Source organism: Gymnoscopelus microlampas (genome assembly GCF_963454915.1).
Source record: "Gymnoscopelus microlampas genome assembly, chromosome: 7".
Taxonomy (NCBI): domain Eukaryota; kingdom Metazoa; phylum Chordata; class Actinopteri; order Myctophiformes; family Myctophidae; genus Gymnoscopelus; species Gymnoscopelus microlampas.
The window spans coordinates 52,484,453-52,496,826 of NC_139944.1; the positions used below are offsets into that span (position 1 = coordinate 52,484,453).

Below are 12,374 nucleotides of genomic sequence, written 5' to 3' on the forward strand. Positions count from 1 at the left end.
ATAACAGAGTGGGTGGAGTTGTGGGATATATGGGCCGGCTCATTCTGTGCGTGCGTTAATTGCGCTAAAACAGTTTAAAGCATTAATTCCATGAATTAATAAACTCAGTGAATTAAGTCATTCTGACAGGCCTAGTCAATACAGCTGGCAGTATGTAGGTTACATAGCTGTATGGTTGGGTTTGAGTGGTTAAAGTTGTTCTGTGCAAATTTCCAAAAAACGACTTTTAGCAGCCTCTGCTGGTCATTACCGTCACTGCAGGCCGTTCGTTTATCCTCTGTTACCCAGAATTCCATTCGTTTTCACCGGAAGACGGAAGTGTTTCAAAAAGCGTTCTTTTAATTGTTTTTATACGATCTGTGGATCGTTTCTCTTAGCCAGTGGAGCTTTAGTTACCGTGAGCTGTGTTTTCTTTTTCTGTTTTTTTTCGTTCTTCAAATCATACAATCTCTTAAAATCAGCGTGAGTTTCCTTTTGTTATTAGCGCGGTAGTTCCTGGCCAAACAGGAAACCGGCGCGGTAGTTCCTGGCCAAACAGGAACCCGGTGGATTTCCGCTTCCTTTTTCCGGCCAGCTGACGTAATTTCCGAGGGAAAGTCATGCTCGACAGCGTTCATTAGAAAATATATAAATAAAAGGCTTTCGGAGGTGAAATTCATGGAGTGGGTGTTGTGAAACATTTGCCACTTACAAAAGATATACAATTTAACTTTAGTTTTACTGAAAACGTTACCTAGTATTACTTTAAGGTGCGTATGGGCTGAAGGATAGGATAGACAAAATTCATATCTCAATCTTTATGCCAGCTTGATGTCGATATGATATATGATATTGTAAGTGTCGCAACAGTGAAAACTAAGCATTCATCAAAAAACTCTGTATAACAAGTCAATATCACTCTAATGTTAAGTACCATTGTGTGTGTGTGTGTGTGTGTGTGTGTGTGTGTGTGTGTGTGTGTGTGTGTGTGTGTGTGTGTGTGTGTGTGTGTGTGTGTGTGTGTGTGTGTGCGCGTGTGCGTGTGTGACTGCCGATGCCTATTCTTAGAACTACTAACTGAACCATGCTGTTATAAAAGAAAGGAAGAAAAAAAAAGGTGCTAAAAAAACAACTAAAAACAGTTTCATTTCCTCTCTGCATCCCGCTGGTAATAATAAATGTAGTGAAATGGGTGTTGAGAGAGCAGCATTGGGGAGAGAGGGAGGGAGGGAGGGACCACCTGCTTAACACATTATGTAGTCTGTGGTCCTAAACCACAGTCCAACACAACCAAAACATTCTATGACTTTGACCTACTTTTCGTTTTGTTGTTGTCGGGGAAGAAACCTCTTATCTCCAACTGTTTGTGTTTTTTTTTTTTTTTAAGTAGCAGATCTACAAGCTCGAAATGCGTCGCTTCGCGCCGCATTTCGAGCTTGTAGATCGGCTACTTTTGATGCTTTTGAATTTGAATCCCTGAAAAGTAACACAAGTTTTGGACATATGAGGTTTCCGTCCGACCGAGATGATTTTGAGGGGGAAGAAAAGAGGGAATCGTGATTTTATTACCGGCAGTTCAACATACATTATGCAAGGGATAATGCATGGGGAGGTAGTCATTATTGAAATTTAAAGCCCGACAGGGCGATTAACCACCGAGGCGAAGCCGAGGTGGTTAATCGCCCTGATTCAAATAGAATGACTTTTCGGTTATTGCATCGTCTATTTCTCACTTCAAATGTTTTCAAAAACATTCTTGAGAGCAACGTTTAGTTGTAAATGACATTGGTTGTTTGTTTACATGGCTGTCATGTTGGATAAAGCATAAAATCGAGCAGCGCAGGTTGATATGAGCAGGTGTTCTGAGTCTCTGATTAGACAGCGGTCCGTTATTGAGCTCATCGGTCATTATCCAGAAATAATGACCGATGACTGACCAATCAGAATCGAGCATTCAACCAAGCCGTGTAATAAACATACTTACAGTATTTGTGGCGGTAATGCCAAGTAATGTTGTCCCACCATCTCAACAACACATCTTATATCAATGAACAATTATTATGGTGGTGTTTCCAACATGTTTAAGTTTCTCAACAAGTGTCAGACCGTTCCCTGTGATGATGGGTGATGATAGATGAAAGAAAGAAAAAAGAGTCTGAGCGTTTCAGAGTGGTTGGGTCAGGGTGGTCCCCAGGGGTCCTTGAGGGGGTCCCCAGCTAAATGATTGATAGTTACAAACCAAACCTTTACTGTTTGGAGTCAGAGGCGTACCCACTGTAGAGGCAGTACAGGCGGTCGCCTGCCCAACTAAGATCTCGCCTCTCCTAGAAAACCCAAATAACCCGAAAAGGTGTCATTGCATGCTCAATGTCCTCAACGTCACGCAATTAACAAGCTTTGAACTGAGCAGATTGGACCTTCTGTTCCAGAGATAATGGCCAAAACATCTTGAAGTTGAAATGTATTTTTTGGGGGGTAATAGGGGAGGTGGGGGTGAAAAAAATCTCGCCGGCCCTAAATGTAATTCCTGGGGACGCCACTGGTTTGGACCCCAGGAAGAGTAGCCTTCACTGCGGAGAGGACCAATGGGGATCTGTAATAAACAATAAACAATACAGGCCTGTAACTCCCCAAGAGTGTACAAATGTTTGAATATGTTTGTACAGTCTCAGAGTTTTATTGCAAACTTTCAATTGCTTTGCAATAAACAATTTTTTGCTCATTTGGTTCCCTTCGGCTCCAGCAACCTCTTGAGTTTACTGAGTTTTTTTGCTACATTTTTGCACGACATTTCTCGTACAACGAATTAGGTGCATTAATTTACGAAAAACAAAAAAGTTGAAATATGGAGATACAAGGTTTCTATGTGTGTTTTAAAGCATTGGTTCTCAAAGTGGGGTCCGGGGACCCCCAGGGGTACTTGAGGGGATACCAGGGGGTCCCCAGCTAAATAATTTATAGGAACCAAATGGACCCTTACGGGTCTGTAACTCTGAGAGTGTACAAATGGAACCAAATGGACCCGTTAAATTAACATTGATTTTACAATATGAATTGGGGTCCCAGAGATAGAAATGCCATTAAATGGGGGTCCGTAGCCCTAATGCATGTCAAACTGGGGGGTCCTTAAATTACAATGATTGAGAATCACTGCTAGAGCTGTAAAAATCTTCTCTTATGGGGGGTCCCTGGCTTATCTTTTCAAATGGGGGGTCCGCGGGCTAAGAAGTGTCAATTTGGGGGTCCTTGACATGAAACAGTTTGAGGACCACTTTTTTAAACATCCTCTTTGTCTGTCTCTCTCTCTCCCCCCCTCCTAGCCGTCAGACCAGGGCCTGTACTCCTGCCACCTCCACCACCACTACTGTGGTCTGCACGAGAGACGAGAGTTCCAGCTGAATGTCGGACCACCGGCTGCGCCGCCGCGGACCACCACCCTCCCCCCTCCGCCACCACCCAGAACCCTTGCACCCAAAGCGCTGCCTAACGAAGACAAAGGTAGCGTAGCATATAGCATGAGCGCCGCGGTTCAGCGGCAAAGGCTTGTTTGTGTCTGCACTAGAAAAAACAATAAGCAGAGAAAAAAACACCACATGGCCTTTCGTTTCTGCTCTCTTTTCCCATGTCCTCAAAACATCCTTGGCGTCTTTTCCCATTCCTCCCCCCTTCCTCCTTCCTTCCTCCTTCTCTTCTCTCCCCTCTTTCTCCTCTTCGGTCAGTTTCTCACAAGGCAAGTTTATTTGCATAGCAGCACATTTCAATAACAAGGCAATTCAGAGTGCTTTACATAAAACCATGTGGTGTAAAAGTAACTAAGTACATTTATTCAGTAACATTTTCAGTGCTTTATTTTTTTTTCATCTTCATCATCATCATAACCTTTATTTCAACTCGGAATACAGTTGAGGGGCAGGTCCTCATTTTCAATGTGGCCGAGATAACTACTCTACTTTTAGTAGATTACTTCTACTCCACTACATCTCAGAGGCAAATATTGTACTTTTACTCCACTACAACTATTTGAGTAACTTGAGTTTACTAGTTGCTTCGTAGATTTTGTTTATTATTACAAAACATACATTACTCACTTCAGCCCTATATACGTTTTGGCCATTTGAAAATAGCCAATCTACAAGCTCACAATGCGTCGCAGTGAGCTTGTAGATCGGCTATTTTCCAAAGATTTTTATACATTTTATACATTTGAAAACTTGTGAAACGGGACATCTACTTTTGGTACTTTAAGTAAAAAAAATGTAGTACTTTTTCCACCACTGCATAAAACATTAAGACATTTAAACCATTAAAGTCGACCATGCTAGCCCTGACGGAAAAGGATAGTCATTGAGAGTTAACCACATCAACCCTATAGCGTATCTATATTGGGGGGGGGGGGACCATCAGGGCGAAAATAGCTGATCTAAAAGCTCACAATGCGTTGCGACGTTCAGCTTGTAGATCGGCTATGTTCGGCAAACAGATTCGGTATAGAGGGGATTATGAGGACTATCCCCGGTCAACACAAGTAAAACATTGAACCAAAAGTTGGTACATTCGTGTTTTGGTAGATTATTTCTCTGTTGTACCAACGATCCCTGGCGATGACTTTTATACGTTTAGGAAGCCTGTTTATTTCCCTTTTTTAACAGTGACCCATTTGTAGGGAACGTGCATTTTTGCACTGAGCACCACAGCTGCGTATGTGGGTTGTTGCGCCCATGAAAAATCCGCCTAATCTTTTCTGCCCCCAAACAGCTTACAGCATTGGTTCTCAAAGTGGGGTCCGGGGACCCCCAGGGGTACTTGAGGGGTTCCAGGGGGTCCCCAGCTAAATGATGGATAGGAACCAAATGGACCGTTATGGGTCTGTAACTCTGAGAGTGTACAAATGGAACCAAATGGACCCGTTCCATTTGTACACTCTCAGAGTTAAATTAACATTGATTTTACAATATAAATTGGGGTCCCAGAGATGGGAATGCCATTAAATGGGGGTCCGCAGCCTAATGCATGTCAAAAACTGGGGGTCCTTGACATTAAAATTATTGAGAATCACTGCTAGAGCCGTAAAAATCTTCTCTTATGGGGGTCCCTGGCTTATCTTTTCAAAAGGGGGTCCGCGGGATAATAAGTGTCAATTTGGGGGTCCTTGACATGAAAACGTTTGAGAACCACTGGCTTACAGTATGCTGCTGTTGCTATTGACCGTTGTTCTACTGTCTATTATTGGTTGTTGCTGTTGACTCTTGTTTGGTGGTGTTTCATGGATTGTATGATTGAAGTCTGTGAGAATGCCCGACTTAGCGGTTGGACGTAGTACAGAGGCACGGTATAGAGTTCAACCAGACGGTGTATTTATTCACCAAACCAACACAGATAACGTTCAATCATGGTCATCATTAGCAGGGTGGTGTCCAGCTTTTCACCCCTCTCTGATCTCTGAGAACTGGCAGGCTTTTATACCCAGCTGCAGCTAATGAGCCTGGACTGCTCCATTCCACGGGGTGTATTATAAATATAAACATAATAAATACATTAATACCGATACAGTTAATCCACATAAAAATATATAACAAACTCTTAAGAACTACAACAATCATGATTCTTTATCACACTATACTACTACATAAATATCAATAGCAAAAGCACATCACAACCCCCCTCTGACCTCCTGACTATGGTCCAGCCCAATCTACTGAAACACACGTACTGTTAAGCATTTAATCAAACTCAACATAAAACCTCACAACATACATATTGCATTAAGGTGAACTGTGCAAATTACAAAAAGTGCAAATGTGCTGTGCAAATATCATTAAATAAATAAGGGTTATAGCAAACATAAGTAACAGAGGACCTCTCTCTGTTACAAAGTCTATCAGTAACAAATTACCAAACACAAATTGCCAAAGTTTCTTGATGGATGTTTTATACACAGTTTAAGTGGTTAAAAAAAAATGTTTTTAAGAAAAATACCAATAAAACTAGAAAAAGTCCGCCAGGTCAGGTGGTAGCAATGTTTGAAATTCGCCAATCAGGATGGAATATGAAAAATCAGACAGATCCGTCTTGATCACATGACTATAGAGATAATGTGTACCAATATACGTGATAACGAAATATGTAGGAGTAATATCAAAAAGATTGTTTAGCAAAAATCGGCCTCCTGGTGGCGCTATAACAGGACAATGTGAAAAGGGTGGCATGTGTTCCTCAGCCTATATAGTGGGAATGTGCGTGCAGAGTTTTCACAGCAATCGGAAGCTGCGTTTATGATTTGATTAGCTGTTCACAGACAGACACACGCACACACACACACACACGGACGGACGGACGGACGGAAGGACACACACACACGGACGGACGGACGGACGGACGGACGGACAGGGTGCAAAACAGTCTCGGACACGCCTTTGGCCTGGCGGAGACAATTACAGCGCAGTAGTATACTCCAAACAACAGTTACAGTAGCGAAGGACACGGAGGAGGAGGACGAGGAGAAGAAAGTAGGGGAGAAACCCGGTTCTGGTGGAGGGGATTTTTATTTGTTTTATGAGCACATAGTCCTGCTCTGTCAGCTTTGTGTGGTGCCAGGCAGGACGCCCACAGAGAGAGAGAGAGAGACCCTGGTTCTCCAACTACAGACCCTCCAAACCGCCTGAATGTCCCCCCCCCCCCGCCTCTGCCCTCCTTTGATCCTCGTACAATTGCCTTAGACACTCCTTCTTCTTTTTTTTAACCTATGTGTGGACACAGCAAAATGCTGAGCATTGGTTTTTATCACTTTAACACTCACTGGTCCAAACCTTCCTCAAAGGTTTAGCAACATTTCTCCAAAACGTTTAATTTTATTTTTCCAGAATATTCAGAAATGTTCAGAAAACAGCTGATCTACAGAAAACGTGTACATCTTTGTATAAAGTATAGGGTCTATAAGAGGTCAACTCCAAACCGTATGATTTTACCTTGCATGTGTGAATGTTTACTGTTTACTGTGTGTGTGTGTGTGTGTGTGTGTGTGTGTGTGTGTGTGTGTGTGTGTGTGTGTGTGTGTGTGTGTGTGTGTGTGTGTGTGTGTGTGTGTGTGTGTGTGTGTGTGTGTGTGTGTGTGTGTGTGTGTGTGTGTGTGTGTGTGTGTGTGTGTGTGCTGAAGGATCTGTTTTAGTCTTTAGTGATCCAGTACTCTCCTGTCTTCATCCTCTCCTTCCCCCCTCACCCCCCCCCCCCCTCACCCCCCCTCCCCTCTTCATCGTCTCATACACATTCTTCAGCACTTTATCGCTCTGAGCTTTTCTTTCCTTTTTTGTGCTTTCTGCCAGAGAGAGAGAGAGAGAGAGAGAGAGAGAGAGAGGGGGACAGGGACAGGGACAGACGGACGGAGAGAGAAAGAGAGATTGACCTCACGTTGTTGGAGAATGAGAGAAACATTGATTCACACAATGACCGCTAATGTACCAAATTAATGTGGGAAAATCACCTCTAGTCAAGTTTCTCTCTCTGTCTCTCTGACTCTCTCTCTCTCTCTGTCTCTCTCTCTCTCTCTCTCTCTCTCTCTCTCTCTCTCTCTCTCTCTCTCTCTGTCTCTGTCTCTCTCTGTCTCTCACTTTCACTCTCAGTGAATGAATGTGCGTCTGCATTACGTATGTGTGTTGGTGAGGAAATGGGTGCGTGTGTGTGTGTGCGTGCGTGCTTGTGTGCGTGCGTGTGTGTGTGTGTGTGTGTGTGTGTGTGTGTGTGTGTGTGTGAGCAGTGAGCACCCATCCACACATGTGCCAAGACCTGATCTAAGCTCAGTGGAATCTGTGGGATCGGGGCTGTGGGCCCACAGCTCTGCTGCCCACAGCATAAACCCACCTCCCCCATCCTCTGCGGACCCTCCTCTACGTATCCTCTACGGACCCTGTACCGCTGCAAACAGCACAGGATCCCCTTGTGGATGTTACGCAGTGAAGCAACAATATATCCTCTCTGTCATGAACTTGCAATCTGCTATTTAGAAAAAAATAAAAAATAATGATCTTGAAAGCATGAAGAATTTTTTCAACACAAATGCTCTCTTCTGAGGGCCCCTGCTTGCACAAAATATTTTCTGATTGGGATCCGCGGCCAAATACATATACATCTGGGGGTCCTTGGTACGAAAATAAATCACACCCTGTGTGAAGTGAGTGGTGCCTTGCTTAGCTTGGCTAACATGTTCAATCAGTCAAGCTAACATGTCCAATGTTAGCTTGGCTGATGGCACTGATGTCACTTTGAAACATGTAAACAATGTTCCAAAGTGACACACCTATTCATAGGGCTCTATTTCGTCATGCGTCTCGCTAGCCAATCAAAGCACACCCTTTCAACATATTGTCACGTGTCACGTGATGCTTGACCAATGTTAGCTTGGTGGACACACGGACATACAGACATACATACATACATACGGACACACAGACAAAGCCACGTAAACCACTGGTTAACCGGACATGACGTGTGTGTTTGTATAGGAGGGGGGAGGGGGACCGTTTGAAGTCTGTGACTGGCACCATAATGACATGTGGGCGTTTGTTGAAACGCTGGACGTTTACAGTAATGTCCTGATACTATCTGCTCCTCATGTGGGATTTGTTCTGAACCGGACCCTCTCTCTCTCTCTCTCTCTCTCTCTCTCCTCTCCTCTCCTCTCCTCTCCTCTCTGATCTAAAGGCCTGTCTGCTGGCCTGTTGACTTTGGCCCACACACAGGACATTCTGGAGGAACCACAGAACACCCCCCCCCCCTCTCTCTACCCCTCCGTCTTTCCCCTCCGTTCTCTGTTTTTCTCTTTCTCTCGCTGTAGACCCACATCATGCTTCTTAGGTTTTGTTTATTTTCCATCAGCGCCACGTTCACATCCTTCTCTGACCAGTCTCTGCTCTTTCTGACGTTTTCTATGGAGCTCTCTCTTTTCGCTGGTCTCTCTCTCTCTCTTTCTTAGCTGGTCTTTCTCTCTCTCTTTTCGCTGGTCCCTTTCTCTCTCTTAGCTGGTCTCTCTCTTTCTCTCTCTCTTAGCTGGTCTCTCTCTTTCTCTCTCTTAGCTGGTCTCTCTCTTTCTCTCTCTCTTAGCTGGTCTCTCTTTCTCTTAGCTGGTCTCTCTCTTAGCTGGTCTCTCTCTCTCTCTCTCTCTCTCTCTCTCTGTCTCTCACACTCTCTTAGCTCTCTCTTAGCTGGTCTCTCTCTCTCTCTCTCAGCTGGTCTCTCTCTTTCTCTCTCTTAGCTGGTCTCTCTCTTTCTCTCTCTTAGCTGGTCTCTCTCTCTCTCTCAGCTGGTCTCTCTCTTTCTCTCTCTTAGCTGGTCTCTCTCTTTCTCTCTCTTAGCTGGTCTCTCTCTTTCTCTTTCTCTTAGCTGGTCTCTCTTTCTCTTAGCTGGTCTCTCTCAGCTGGTCTCGCTCTTAGCTGGTCTCTCTTTCTCTTAGCTGGTCTCTCTCTTAGCTGGTCTCTCTCTTAGCTGGTCTCTCTTTCTCTTAGCTGGTCTCTCTCTTAGCTGGTCTCTCTCTTTCTCTCTCTTAGCTGGTCTTTCTCTTTCTCTCTTAGCTGGTCTCTCTCTTAGCTGGTCTCTCTCTTAGCTGGTCTCTCTCTCTCTCTCTCTCTCTCTCTCTCTTAGCTGGTCTCTCTTAGCTGGTCTCTCTTGTTGCTGGTCTCCCTCTTAGCTGGTCTTTCTCTTAGCTGGTCTCTCTTGTTGCTGGTCTCTCTCGTTGCTGGTCTCTCTTGTAGCTGGTCTCTCTCTCAGCTGGTCTCTCCAGGAGAAAAGAGACATTGTGTTGGTTGTGGTTGATATTGACAACAGCAGGAGGCCATGCTCTGTGCTTCATCTGTACAGCAGCTGGCCGGAATAGTGTGTGTGTGTGTGTGTGTGTGTGTGTGTGTGTGTGTGTGTGTGTGTGTGTGTGTGTGTGTGTGTGTGTGTGTGTGTGTGTGTGTGTACGTGTCCTTGTATTATCATACTTGTGAGGACCAAACGTCCCTATAGGCACACTGTGGTAACAGTTATAAACTAATAAAATAATAATAAATAATAAAATAAAGTCTATTATTAATATTTGAGAAATAGACCAGGACCATCCTCCTGGTCCTCACAGGACCAACCTCCTGGTCCTCACAGGACCATCCTCCTGGTCCTCACAGGAAATGGCTGTTTTATGGTTAAAAATGTACAATTAGGAAACATTCAGGTTGTGGTTATAGGGTTGGAATTATGCCTGTTTTATACTTAGCTGCACACTGATGCATCCACACGACTACCAAGACTTTCGGCATTAGCTAAAAAAGGGTTAAAAATAGGTTAGAACGGCATTTAAAAAATCGGTGTCCTAAAACGTTTATGTCCACACAAGTATAATAATATAAACGTGTGTGTGTGCATGCGTGCGCACGTACGTGTGTGTGTGTGTGTGTGTGTGTGTGTGCGTGTGTGTGTGTGTGTGTGTGTGTGTGTGTGTGTGCGCGCGCAACTCGTGCTTGCGTAAGCGAGAAACGGTGCGAGACAGACAGGAAAGAGAGCGAGCGAGGGCGGGAGAGAGAGAGAGGAGTCATACTTGCTGGAGCAGGAGATGGAGAGATGTAGGTCACTAGTCTCAGCCCCCCCCCCCCCCCCCCTCTCCCTCCCTCCCCCTCCCTCCCCCCCGTTCTCCAGCCATTTTCTGTGCAAACCCTAAACACAAACAGGCCGTGTTCCCACAGCCCCGCTGTAGAATGTGGAAATGGTCTCATCACACAAATACTTGGGCAAATAACTGTGTTTGGTGACCATCTTGAACCTCTTATATGTCCATATTTTAACCTTTTTGTGTTTTTTTCGTAAATTAATGCCCTAGTCCAGGGGTCTTCAACAGGGGGTCCGGGACCCCTAGGGGGTCCTCAGAGTTACTACAGGGGGTCCGCCAAATCTGTGTGTGATATATATATATATATTTTTACCTTATCCACCTGAACCCTAGCATCCCTTTTTCTGAGGACAACTTTAGCCAAAAATAGCAGATCTACAAGCTCACAACGCCTCGCGCTGCGAGGCGCTTGTAGATCGGCTATTTTTGGCAAAGAGGTATAGGTGTAGAGTGGAAAAAAGAGCAGACCAAGTAAACAAAAAAAGTTTAATCTGAGACACAATATAGAGGGGGGTCCCTGCTTCATCTCTCTCTCAGCTAGGGGGTCCTTGGCCTGAAAACGTTGAAGACCCCTGCCCTAGTTAGTCGTACTACAGCGTCACACAAAGGCATCAAAAGTAGCAGATCTACAAGCTCGAAAGTTTTGAGCTTGTAGATCTGCTACTAGTGCGATTTGTTTTATTTAGTTTTATTTAATCGGTTTTGGACATACGTAATAGGTTAGGTTTCAATGAAATGAAACCTAACCTGAAGTGAGAAAAACTGATAATTTGTTATGAGATTTTAAAGAGTGTTTGTATTGCTCAAACTAGCAATAGAATAGGCTACATGTTCAGAAGCATTTTCCATAAAACCCTAATGGTCTGAGATATTTCATAAAAGCAAAGGTTTGAAGCCTCAATTTGCAATCTATTCAACTGGTTGGACTGTATGTAGAACAGCAAGAACATAGGCTCATAGAGTATGATAATAACTAAACATCATAATTTTACGTAATTGTGATAATTATCTAGGAAACACATCAGTAGCTCCTTTCACAAATCACAGATTGGGACTCCTAAGAAAACCTTTTTTTTTTTGCTTTAATCTTTGAATTCACCTTCTACAAAAACTATGTTTTTCTGTCAGACCCATTGTCCTCTATCCTTTTTTAAAATCAGTATTTCATTGAGCGGCTACTTTTATATTTTGTTCTTATAATTGTCTCATGGCATGGCGACTATGCTTTGCACCCTGTCCGTCTGTCCATCCGTCCAGCTAATCTCCGGTACTGTTAGCCCTGTCACTGCGAAACTGTGCACACACACTCCTTGGATGCCAGAGCAGAACTTCTGCCTCCCATTTTTCAGATCGGCCTGTTATAGTGCCACCATGAGGCGGGTTTTTGCTAAACACATTTTTTGATATTACTCCTACAGATTTTGTCCAAAAATCACACAAATCGGTACACAGTATCTCTATAGTCATGTAATCAACACGGATCTGCCCGGTTTTCCATATTCCATCCTGATTGGCTAAGATTGGCTTTCAAAGTTTGCAGGATTGGTCAGTTTTTAACAAAATGCCTCAAATCATGAATGCAGCGTGTGATTTCTGTGAGAATTTGCACGCAGATTCCCACTATTCCGAGGAAGAAATGCCACTCTTTTCACATTTGCCTGTTATAGCGCCACCAGGAGGCCACAATAACCTACCTGCCCTGGCAGAGACCTGTGCTCCAAGGAGCACTTGTTCTAGTTTGTTTTGTATTATCCTGTTATATTTT

General features: G+C 44.0%; 1 protein-coding gene across 2 annotated transcripts in view; it reads left to right on the top strand.

Annotated features, from left to right (window-relative positions):
* LOC311049204 (matrix remodeling-associated protein 8-like) overlaps positions 1-12,374 on the top strand; it is a 30,899-nt gene that overhangs the window by 11,557 nt on the left and 6,968 nt on the right. For both annotated transcript variants that reach the window (XM_084062697.1, XM_084062696.1), the window contains exon 8: positions 3,300-3,477. In XM_084062697.1, coding sequence (XP_083918823.1) covers positions 3,300-3,477 — 178 coding nt within the window. The remainder of the gene's footprint in view (positions 1-3,299; positions 3,478-12,374) is intronic.